This window comes from Coenobita brevimanus, chromosome 40, assembly GCF_032717465.1.
Source record: "Coenobita brevimanus isolate Jiangsu-jjx chromosome 40, ASM3271746v2, whole genome shotgun sequence".
Taxonomy (NCBI): Eukaryota; Metazoa; Arthropoda; class Malacostraca; order Decapoda; family Coenobitidae; genus Coenobita; species Coenobita brevimanus.
In genome coordinates, this window is record NC_136993.1 from 18409216 (window position 1) to 18422584 (window position 13369).

Genomic DNA, 13369 nt, shown 5'->3' on the forward strand with positions numbered 1-13369 from the left:
ACTGATCAAGTCATCGATGTGTCCCTCAGTGGCATCAAAGCATGCCATAAATGCTGTGCACCGAGACATCAGAGAGGCAACGGCTTCACAAAGGGCAAGTATTTGTGCAGAATTGGGAGTGGAAGAAGAGGAAGGTGAGAAGGCTGAACCAGGTGACAGTGATAATGTTTGTGGTGGTGCATGTGGTAATGCAGCTCTAGGAGTCATGGCAGGGCATGAGCGTCTGGTATAATCATGCCACACATTGAATCCTTGCATATTAAAACAAGGACATCACTGCGAGGTGTCTCGTCCAGGTAAGTGTAACGGTTTCAAAGTAAAAGTGGTAAAAGCAGTGATGGGTGGTGAAAGGGTGTGATATGGGCAAGTCCTTGAGGCATGGTTGGCAGCACACCACACACACTTCTCTGAGGCAGAGCAGTAATGTGGTATAGGCTATATTCTGTTCTCCAGCATTCAAAGCACCATGGCTGTTTCATAGGAAAGACCGAAAAGGAAAACTTACATTCTATAATATTTTATCTATAAGCTACCACTTTGGATAACCTGAAAGAGAAAGGAATAAAGTCAAATGAATAATTAAAAACAGTGTGACACTATATACGCGTAAGTTGAGTTAATCGGGTGTCTATAGACACAGAGTGGAAATTGCATGGTGCACAATGTGAATGTTCAGGGGTGGTGCAGCAGCCTTGCATGGGACTTTTAAGGTGGGCAGCAGTCAATCAGGCCCCAGCTCCATTCACTCCACTGTGACAAGGAACTCTCCTGTGCAGGACAAGTACACAAGTTACCTGATGAAGCAGTGACCCCTGGTACATTATAAAAATCCTGATGGTGGTCATTTAACTAACAAGGACCCTCAGTGATCCACAACCCATCACAGGTCGAAAGTAAGAATAGTGACCATTAACTCGGGGCTATCTGTCCACATCATAGTCTGTGATTATATTACATTATTTGCATTTAATAAATTGACAAATATATAATGACATTACACAACGCCATATAATGGGATGTTAAGTTTATGGGGTGTCTTGTTCACAGGAAGGGAATGAACCCATACAGAGCTGGTAAAAGTGAGTTATTCGGAAAGAAATAAAGTCAGCTGAGAAATCTCGTGCAAATACTTGTCTCTTTTGTTTTTAAATGTCTTAACTGAGATACTAGTAATGGTATCTGAGGGTAATCTGTTCCAGATATTTACAACTTTGTTGATGAAGAAGTATTTTACTTCATGGGAATGGAAATGCTTTCCCATAGTTTTGGAGCCATTACTCCTGGTTTGATGCAACTGGTCTATTTGAAAATATTTATTCATTTCTATGTTGTCATATCCCTTCATGATTTTGACAACATCAGTAAGGTCACCTCTTAACCTGCACTTCGTTAGGCTAAATAATTTAGTTTTTCAAGGCGTTCCTCATATGGCTTGTTTCTCAGTAATGGTATCATTTTTGTGATTCATTATATTTTCTCTGATTTCTTTATGCCCTCTCTGTAGTACAGGGATCAGAACTGCACACAGCACTTGAGGTGGGGGCACAATAGTGAGTTGTACTAGACAAGTGTGACTTTTTCCGATTTAAACGCGAAAGTTCTCAATAAAACCCACCAACTTGTTTGCAGTTTTAGCTGCCTTGTTGCACTGCCTACTCGTTCTTAGGTCATTTCATATTGTCATACCAGAATCCTTTTTCATTTTCTGTACTTGACAGCTCGATATTGTTCATCTTGTAATTCACATGGATGTTGTTATTCTCAGTATGAAGTACTTTGCATTTTTCTATGTTGAATTTCATTTGCCATTCATCTGTCCAGCTTGCCAAAGTATTAAGGTCATTTTGTAACTGCTGTCACTGTAAATTTGAAGTTACTTTAATGGTTATTTTAGTATCGTCTGCAAATTTGGACATTTTACAATTTAGATGGTAATCTATGTCATTTATGTAGATAATATAAAGTATCAGTACTGAGCCCGGGGGGAATGCCACTAATCACATTACACCATTTGATTTCCTTTCCATTTATCACAGCTCGTTGTTTTAGGTCTGAAAGCCAGTCTTGTAACCATTTCTGCTTGTTTCCTTTTTTCCATGGGCTTCTATTTTGCTTATGAGATGCATGTGAAGGAGAGTGTCATATGCTTTCTGAAAATCGAGGAAATATATCTACTGCCCTTGAGTCGTCATACGATTTCTAAAAATCACGGAAGAAGTACAGTAAGTTAGTTAAGCATGAACGTCAATGTCTGAATCCATGTTGCGAGTCTTTAATTATATTATTTTCCTCTAGATAATTAACGGTTTTATGTCTTATTACTGTCTTAATTAATTTGCACACTACTGATGTTAAACTGATTGGTCTGTAATTTCCTTGGAGTGAATTATATTCTTTTTCGAAAATGGAAGTTTCATTTGTTAGTTTCCATTCGCATGGACTTTCCCAGTAGGCTACTTAACAATTTACTGAATAAGAAAGAGTCGCCACAATAACTCATTTTTTGCTTCTTTGAGAATTCTCAGTGATATCTTTATAAGGCTTGAATTTTTTATATATTTTTGTACTATTTATGGCTGAAAGGATAACGCTATTGTGGATGCTATTTGCCTGGTTTATGGGCGACAATAGGCTTCTGGTGGTGTTGTCTATTGTACAAAAATAATTGTTAAGAATGTTCACCATTTCAACCTCATTTTCTGTGTGTTACTGTTCGTTTCTAGAGGGCCTGTTGATGTAGCTATAACCTTTTTCTTTCTAATGTAATTGTAAAATCGTTTAGGATTTGTTTTGCACATATTAGCAATGTGGATTTCCATTGCTGTCTTGCTTCATTTGATAAGTCTTTTATATATGTGACGTAGAATCTCGTACTCTAATTTATCATCTGTATTTTGTGGTAAGCATGTTTTTTTTTGGCTATTAAGCTACTTTTACTTTCAATGGACCACCACTTTGGTTTACTATTACCAGCTGGATGCCTGTTACGTAGTGGTACATATGACTTTACTGCTTCATTAACAATTTTGGTGAAAATTTCCCATGTTTGGTTTATGTCATCTGTTTCAGTCACTTGACTCCAATTCGTAATTGTAAGTAGCGCTCTGAGTCTGGTGAAAGTCACTCTACGATAATCTGGGACTCTTTGCCCTCTGTTTCTTTCACTTTTTTCAGTAGTAATATTAGACTGTATAATTCAGTGGTCACTGGAACTAAACTCAGGTCAGATTTTGACATTGCTAACTAGGTCATCATTTGTAGTTAAGATGATGTATAGGATACTGTTTCTTCTCATCGGGTATTCTACGTGCTGTAGATTTGCATAAAGCTCTTGTCCTGAATGTGCAGTTAGTGCTTCACCCCACTTTGTTACTGGTAGATTAAAGTCACCAAAAATTATGCTATTATGCTATACTCTTGACAACAAATTTCCACAATTTACTAACAAAGTTTTTCTTCTCAGTCAGTTGGCTGTGCTGAAGGACAATAAATGAGACATATATTTATTTCATGAGATTTAACCCCTCCCATCCCGACGTTTTCTGGGCAGTGGTACGCCCCAGTCCCAACATTTTTGGACCTTTTTTTTTTTTGCCTCAAACATCCGCTTTTGGTGAGAAACATCAAAAATTCATAGAGAAATCGCTCACCTGAGGTTTAAAATACTCGATCCAGGTAGGAGTACCTCCTTACCTTACAGGGTTTTCTATCAGGCTGGCTGCAAAGAAAACGAGTTCTATGGGAAGATAACTATTCCACACCACTCATAAACGGTATTTATTTATTTATTTGGTACGAATTTATATGTAGTACGAGAGTATATTGGTTTTCAAACGGTAATATAGGCATTATAAGCATTGTTTCACACACTAACTCATCACCAATCCTGACCTTTTTTTGCCACATTACCTGATCATCATTTCTGACTGTTTCTTCCTCTAATGTTTGTCCTCCACATTGTCATCGATTGGGGAATCACTCTGGCCCTGAATTTCGTACCGTGGCATGACATGGCTTTACTGGCCAGGTCACTGATAACAGGTGAATTGCTGAGAAAAGGCATGCAGGGGGGGGAGGAGGTCATGCTGGGTAAGGCATTGTCCCTGCCTGGCATCTTGTAGAGGAAGGTGTCCCGTGTATACGTGCCAAAAATCAGTAGCGAAAATTGAAAATTGTGCAAATTAAATTGAAAATTGTGCAAATTAGGGACCTTGCAATGTTGCTGCGTTAATTTACGTCTCCGGGATATGAGTGCACATCATGTGAGGACGTGAATTCACGTCTCTGGGACGGGGCAGGTTAATACTCTGTTGAAAGTAAGTGGCATCTATGTTGTTATCATAGGTTTGGATAGCACAACTGGGTGGAGACTAGTTTTCATGTATAGTAAAACACCGCCACCAGCATGCTGGGATTGCTCACAGCTGAAAATATTGTACCCAGTTAATGAGGATTCTGCCAAAAAGTCGTGGTCACATGTGTTAATCCAGGACTCCGTGATGCCAACGATGACATAATTTTCTAGATAAATAAGAGATTCTAAATCTTGAAATTTGTTGCATAGACTACTTGCATTAACATAGCAGACTCTGATTCTGTCCCAAACAGTTAATGAACTGACTTCATGAGTATTTATGTTGAAGTTGCTGCTCCCGGTTGCTCCGTTTTTTTTACTATTTGAAGTGGGCAACCTTACCATGTAAAAGTCTACCTAGCCGTGCCGCTCCTACTGAGTTCAAATGGAGACCATCTTTCTGGAAAAGAATATGTTGCTCATAAAGATGGCCCCACAGTTTGACGAAGCCGACTCCTTCTTGCATGCAGAGAGTGTTAAGACGGTTATTTGTGCTGAAGGTCTTATTGTAGAAGGTGTTTTCAGATTGATCCTTGGGAGTATGCCAGATATTACTACATTAATGGACTTTAATTTTAATTGCTTGATCATCTCATGTACTTTGCTAGCAGTTCCTCCGAAATGTTGTGCTCCAAATTGTTTGTACTGGCATCAATGACGTAGAGTTTTCTCATTAGCTTCTTTTGTGACCTCATAGCAGGCTTCTGTAATATCACGTAGTCCACCTCCTTGCCTCTTTCTGCTGTTCGGGGCGTGTCCACAAAATTCCTCCAGCTGACCGCAAAGAGTGGAGTCCCCAGTAAGCCTTACCTCTTCCTTCCCGTCAACCACTTTAGCAAGGATCTAGTAGTGATTGTATGTAGTTATAGGGAGGTGTATCTTACTGTAGTAAGGGGGACTTTACTTGATGAGGGAAGTATGGAATCACTGGGCGAGGAAGATACACTATCTTTTGTAACTGCCTGATGGGCAGAGGCCAGTACGGGCTCGGTTTGCAAGTGTCTTCCCTCTTGAGTATTGTCACTGAATCCTACGTTTGCTGCTACGAACTCCTTTAGTGTCCCGAGCTCTGCCTTGAGTTCCCTGTAATTTCCCCACGATTCAGTTAAGCCATCTTCTAGATCTATCCTCATGACGCATAGTTTTCACACCGTTGATGAAAAGTAATCCAAAAAATACTGAGGAGCAAAACGACTAGTACACTCCTGGCAGGTCTTCAAGATGGAAGGCATTGTGAGAGGTAATATTTCAAAAATACGACGAAAAGAAATGTAAAAAAAAAAAAAAAATACAACTGGATAAGGGATGTTATTACAAATGTATAATTTACGCTATAAATGAAATATTGCATTACTAGGGAGATACACTAACTTCCTTTATCAGTGAAAAAAGAACAGAAAATCTAGTTGCTATGATGTTACCTAACTTATTATGAAATGTAGAAATACGCCATAAAATTATTCACTTAAATAATGGAATGGTGGGAAAAATCAAAATTGAACGAAGCTTCACTCAGCAAACAATTGTTTATACAGTGTAAAAACTATTTTACTGGTGAGGTAACATACACACTGTTAACACACAAGTGTACCTTTATACACAAGACAATGCTAATCGCTTCCACCAAAACAGCAAGCAACCAATTATGGAGTACTTAGACCATATAGCGCCAAACTTAAACAGCTGATGATGGGAAAACAGTCAAAACAAAGAAAACTCTGGTGAATACACTTTCAATATACTAACACCCTTTGCTAATATGAAAGGTATTATACTTGCTATGATATGGTTCTAACTTACATTCAGCTGTGAGAAAAATACACTATATAATGACCGAGAATATCAAAATAACAGGCGCGGAAACGAAAGCTGGGAAACAAAACAACTGGGCAGGGGAATGCTTTACATCTTGAATGAAAGGCATGATGATGGTGATGTTGTTGATGATGGTGATGATGATGGTGATTGATGATGATTGATGATAGATGACGATGATAATGATGATGATGATGATGATGACGATGATGATGTTGATGATTGATGACGATGACGGTGATAATGATGGTGATTATGATGCTGATGATCATTGTGATGATGATTGTGATGGTTGCGGCGATGCTACTGATGATGTATCGTGGTGATGATGATTGTGATAATGATGATGATCATGATGATGATCATGATGACTGATGATGACTGATGATGATATTGATGATATTTATGATCATGACTGTGATGGTAATATTGATGATGATGGTGATCGTAATGGTGATGATGAGTACGATGATGTTAGTGATGATAATAACGATTATTGATAATGATTGATCGTGACGATGGAGATGATGATCGTAATTTTTATGGTAATTGTGATGATGGTGATGATGATAAGCATGACTGATGATGAAGGTCATGATGATGATGATGACTGATGATGATTGATGATGATATTGATGATATTCATGATATTCATCATCATGATGGTGATGGTAATATTGATGATGATGGTGATGGTAATGGTGATGATTACGATGATGTTAGTGGTGATATTAACGATTATTGATAATGATTGATTGTGACGATGGCGATGATGATCGTAATTATGATGGTAATTGTGATGGTGATGGTGATGATAAGCATGACTGATGATGATGGTCATGATGGTGATGACGATGATGTTGATGATGATGATTGATAATTGATGATTGATGATGGTGATGATTGCTGACTGATGGTGACTGATGATAATGATGGTGATGGTGATAAAGATGATGATGATAATGATGATGATTGATGAATGATGACGACTGATAATTAATGGTGACGACAGTGATCGTTCTGATATGATGACGATAATAAATGTTATGGTGATGATGGTGTGTGGATGGTAACGATGATATTCATAATGATGGATGATGATTATTTACGATAATGATAATGATACTGATATTGAAGATATGAATGATACTTGTGATGAGAGTGATGATAATGATGATGATGATGATGGTGATGCAGCTGCTGCTGATGATGATTAATGATTTATGATGACAGTGACAATGTTGATGACGATGATGGTGATGATGGTGATCATGGTGACGGTGATGATGCTTATGGTGATGGTGGTGATGATAATGATATTGATGATTGATGATGATGATGATGGTGGTGATGGTGATGATGGTGGCTACTGTGATGGTGGTTATGGTGAGGGTGGTGATGGCGATGATGGTGAAAGTGATGGTGATGACTACGACGATGATGGTGATGATGATGATGATAATGATGATTAATGAAGTTTGATGGAAATAATATTGATGATAATGAAGATGTCGATGATGGTGATGATGTTGATGGTGTTGGTGATGGTGATGACTACGATGATGATGGTGATGATGACTTATGCTTGATCATTGATAATGATGATGATGATGTTGATGATGATAATGATCATCATCGTCATAATTGCTGATGATGGTTGATGAAAGATGATTGATGATGATGATAATGATGATGACGATAGTGACGGTGATGATGGTGGTGATAATGATGATGAGGATGATATTGATGATTATGGTACATGATTGATGATGATAATGATAATGATTAATGATCCATGATGATAATGCTTAAGGTGATGATGACGATGAGAATGATGATGATAATATTGATGATGATAATTATGATGATATTAGTGATTTATTGATGACGATGACAATGGTGATGATGATCATGGTCATGATGATTGATGATTGATCATGCTGATGATGATTGATCATGATTGATGATGATGATGATAATGATGATGATGATGATGATGATGATGATGATGATGATAATGATGATGATGATGATGGTGATGATGATGATGATGATGATATGCAAGATGTTGATGATGATGGTATTGATGTTGATGGTGATGGTGGTAATGGTGATGGTGGTAATGGTGATGATGGTAATGGTGATTATGGTAATGATGTTGATGGTGATGGTGGTAATGGTGATGATGGTAATGGTGATTATGGTAATGATGTTGATGGTGATGGTGGTAATGGTAATGATGGTGATGGTGATGATCCTAATGATGTTGGTGATTGATGAGTGACGATTATGACTGATATTTGATTGATGTTGATAATGATTATCATGATTGATGATACTGATGATGATGGTGAAGATGATGATGGTAATGACAATAATGATGAAGATGACGATGATGATCATGATGATCATGATTAATGATGATGGTTGATTATAGATGACTTATGATTATGATGATGGTGATGGTGATGACAGTGCTTCATGATGCTGATAATGAAAATGATTAAGACTGATAATGATGATGATGATGATGATGATGATGATGATGATATTTGTCATGCTAATGATGCTGATATTGATGATATTGATGATGATGATGATGATGATGGTGATGATCATGATGATGATGGTGATAAATGACTGGCGTTGGATGATGACTAATGACTGATTCTCTCTCTCTCTCTCTCTCTCTCTCTCTCTCTCTCTCTCTCTCTCTCTCCTTATATATAGTTATATACTGTATAGCCAATCCCCGTAAAAAAACGAACTGACTAACAGCCTCTCCTTAAGGGATAATAGCGTCTGTCAGTCTGTCTGTCTGTCTGTGTATATATATATATATATATATATATATATATATATATATATATACAGTACTCTATATATTGCCAGACGCCATAATCCCGAAAGGGTGCCATATGACATCGAGTTATTTGTTTTACGGGCACTAACCCTCCACCAACCCACTTGTTGACACGTAGGGGGCACATATGGTTTGGTTATATGGTTACCACCCAGCGCTGTAAATGGTTTCTTGGCTTACAGGAAACCATTTGGCCTGTCACTCAGTGTAAAGCCACCTGTAAAGGAAGGAAAAGCATTAAGAAGTAACAGGAAAGATGGAAGAAATAGGAAGAGAGGAGGGCAGGCACAGAAAAAGAATGATAAAGGATAAGGAAGAAGTAGGCAGCACTACATCAAGTGAGAGGATGATGGTCGCCACCATCTACCATTATATACAGTATATATATATATATATATATATATATATATATATATATATATATATATATATATATATATATATATATATATATATATATATATATATATATATATATATATATATAGCCTTCACCTTCATGTCACTGTCGGAAGATGTGATATACGAAAGTACTTACTGTCTCTATTTTCATTTCTTCAGTTTGCTTGTCTACATATCTATCTATATCGTGTCTGTGTGTGTGTGTGTGTGTGTGTGTGTGTTCAGCCTAGTCAGGCAGAAATTACGATTTAGTGCAAAGGCTTCAGCAACAGGAAAAGACATTCTTAATAACCTAAGCCATTGTCTGAGGGAAAGAGATCAGTATTGTGACGTATACATGTGCGCACAACACTGCTCTTGCAGCAGCTATAAAACCTGGCGGGTGCAGCATCGGAGCTCACTCCATAGTGGCGGGTTTACTGCTTCATCACACCCTACGCTGCTCTTCTCGCCATTCACTTGAGTCACGTAAGACTTTCGTGGGTTCCATTTACACCCCAACTGGCACACAACATTCATGGTCACTTTAACCATAATACCCTAGGCCTCCCTTCCCACCTTAGACTTGTTGTAAGACTTTCGTTATATTTCAGTATATTCTTGGTGGAGGTTTTAATTTTTTGCAGCTTACTGTTTGTAACCTAGGGACAGAACAGGGTAATATTGCCGTTCCCCATTGTCACCATAACATATTCTACACATTCTGGTATCAACATAGTTGTCCCCACGGTCGTGTAGAGGGGAGGGGATAGTGCATTTCCAAGATAAGTTTTGGGCAAACTCCGAGGTTTGAACCAATGAACTTCGTAACCGTGAGCCGATTGGTGGAGGGAGGTGCGCTAAGTAATCTGCTATCAAAATCTCAAGCGCAGTAACCATGGGCAGTAATGAATTTATCACTAGTAATAGGTCAGCCTCCAAGAGGGAGAAATGGCAATTTAAGGCTAATATGACGACAGCCTACATTCCATTCTCCTTGTTGTGGCACACAATTATGCCTGGTGAAACACATTCAAACATGGAAAAAAAACATTCCATGGAAGACAGTGGAAGAAGGAGAAACAGAAAGTCATGTCAATCATTCACTATGGCGGCATTACTAGTGTTACGAAAACTGTCAACACTTTCGTCATTGATTCAGAGTAATAAGTGGAATCAACAGGTGGGAAAGAAGCGGGTAAAACTTTAAATTCTTTATCTCTCCAAAATTCTGGACTACATAGGGTTTTACTTGTGTAGAATCACTCCAAGGATGGACCCAAATGGTTGGAGGGATATAGAACCTGGGTTCTTTGCTGTGTTTCCAACTTGCCGTTTAAATTCTAGCCTGATTTGTATCGCTTCTATTCTGTATCGTTTATTTCATTTTCCCTGACCTTTGTCAAATGAATATAGTGAGACTAAGGGCTCTCTTACTGAATGAGGAGTGCCAAACATTTTTCGTTTCATCGCCAAAACTTTGTTTTATATTTCGTCTTTACAGCCAACAAACAATACTATTCACTTTCAGAAGATGTAGCCGTTGCCCTAACCCCCTGTGTTTGATGACATACTTTCTGCTTTATTCCTGCTGCCCGCTGACGATTATATTTAGCAGAGGAGAGGCTCCTAGTACTGAGCGAGTCTCCACTTCTAACAGTCTCTCCTAAGCTAACTTAGGTAGTTTTGGAGACGGGAAAAATAACATGAAAAATATGACATGGGATTGGAGGCACTGCCTGCGACAGAATACTAGAGTTTTCTCGACCATGAAGGTATTAAAGACAATAAGGTTCGTATTCCCGTCGGGTAAGGAGGCTCCTAGCACCTCTTCCTTAGCGATTTATTTTTGGATATGGCTGGTAAATATCTTTTAGCAAGTTTTCTATGCAAAGTATGGCAGTAATAGAAGAACGTATGAAACACGAAAAAGAGTAAGTTATATTAAGTAAAATAAGTGGCTCAGGAAAAGGTGTTACAGAGCTTCCTCAACCGACAAGAATATCGGCCAAGGACATGTTACTGGGTGTGAAGTGTCTAGGCAAAATATAAGTGGTGGTTAATTGGCTGGAGAAGTGGTCTGCCAGCCGAGAGAAAGTGAACTCGATCCCAGACTGCGGCAGGCAAGAGTTTAATCAGTCGAATTTTAAGACAGACTTGCCTAAATTTCCACGACACCCACCGACATAACCCCCTCCCCCAAAAAAAATAAATAAATAATAGTAATAATAATACTAATATTATTATTATTATTATTATTATTAATTCTGTGACACTAGTCTTAAATGAGGAAAGCCCAGCATATATTCAATATGGACGGCAGTATTAGCTCCATAGCGGTGACACGTTAAAGTGTGAGGTACTTTACGCAGGCGGAGTAATGGGACTCAGGGAACGGGATATGAGCCCTATGTTCAGATGGCAAAAATACGAACGACATAATGCCAGGGGTTACGGATCCAATACCTTGAATGCGATAGCATATATTATTCTTGCTTCTTCCTGACAACAATATTCATCCTGGGAAAGATCTCGGTTAGTGAAAGGGTTAAATGGCGATATTTTATTCTGCTAAAAGTCCCTACAAAGTTGAGTAAAATCGACTGGTGGCACCATAAGTAACTAAGGTTCATATATTTGGATTCGAGGAGCAACAGAGGCCTCGAGGAACCTGCATTTCCTTACATTCTTTTCCTGCTGTGAGCTAGAAGAATTATCCTCGTGAATTAGGCGAAATACTTTGTTGGTTTATTCTTGCCAGCTCCAGACGATTTAATCTGACTCTGAAACAGCCTTTTGCAGTGAATGGGTAGGTGACGGCTGTATCGAGCCTCTATAATCGAACATTTTTCCTAACCTAAAAAAAATTGTTTGGAGCTGGTCATTAAAGGGATTCAGGAAAGTTAAACAATTAACTAATGAGTTTACACAATAAACCATTACCTACCAAATAATTATTCCGACGCACAGACGAGTTGGTCAGGTGAGGGAAGATTTTTTGTAATGACGACGTAAATAACGGCCAAGGCTAACCTATCTATTTTTGTCACATCTGTTAAACAAAGTATAATCATCTGGAGACAGCAACGTCATCTCACTAAAATGTTTAATAAAATCTATTCCACTTGTTGCCAGCTGCAGAATTCTGTAATTCCTATCGGCTCAGGTAATGGCCAAGTGTAGTCAGACTGGAGGATTAATTCAATTAGCAGCCAAAGAGACTCATTCCTACCTCATAATCAAAGCTCATCAAATTTCATACACCCACAGCTTAGTATTCAAGTATTAAGAATAGTCCAGCTCTGCAAGGCGAAAACATTCTGTAACACTTCAAAAATGTAAATCAACACTGGAAAAAAATACTGAAAAAAAAAAAAGTTGTTTTGGGCAGAGTTTAACCTGGTATGTAAACCCACTGACCAGCAGGCTGGAGTCGCCCATCTGCTACAGACCACCACATTCCTTTTGAGGGATGAGAGGGAATTGAGGAACATAATACCGTGGTAGTGGATCCTTCCTGATATATCGGTGCCACCACGTGTAGGCGTCCCTCTTCGGTACCACAATCAGTTTAACGCCTTGAATCTGATGATGCATTTTGACTGATTGTTGTTTTCTTTAGACGATTTTATTCAACTGCCGAAAGAATGGCGTGAATGAAAGTTCTCGTATTCGTAAAGAATCTATGAGGCAAATAATTCTTATTTAGGTAAAAATACTAATGAGCTTGTCTGGCTTCTAGGGTTAAGATTAGTAAAGCAGCATTTTGATTAGTCAGTTTACGGATGGAAGAAGGGACAGATATGCGCCCTCTTACCAAATTAGCGGAAAAACGAATGAAATAAAAATACAAATGTCAACAGATTATTAAACAAAGCTGTTAACAGTGAAACAAAAGCGCATCTCATCAAATAATTTACCGATCGAAAAAGGGATAGATCAAATAACTTTAACAA

General features: G+C 38.3%; 1 protein-coding gene across 1 annotated transcript in view; it reads left to right on the forward strand.

Moving 5' to 3' along the window:
* The first annotated feature begins 234 nt into the window (after window positions 1-234).
* Window positions 235-13369, forward strand: part of LOC145396976 (glutamate receptor ionotropic, NMDA 1-like) — a 179406-nt gene continuing 166271 nt past the window's right edge. The window contains exon 1 of the mRNA XM_080270206.1: window positions 235-296. Within this exon, the coding sequence (XP_080126332.1) occupies window positions 235-296 (62 nt within the window). The remainder of the gene's footprint in view (window positions 297-13369) is intronic.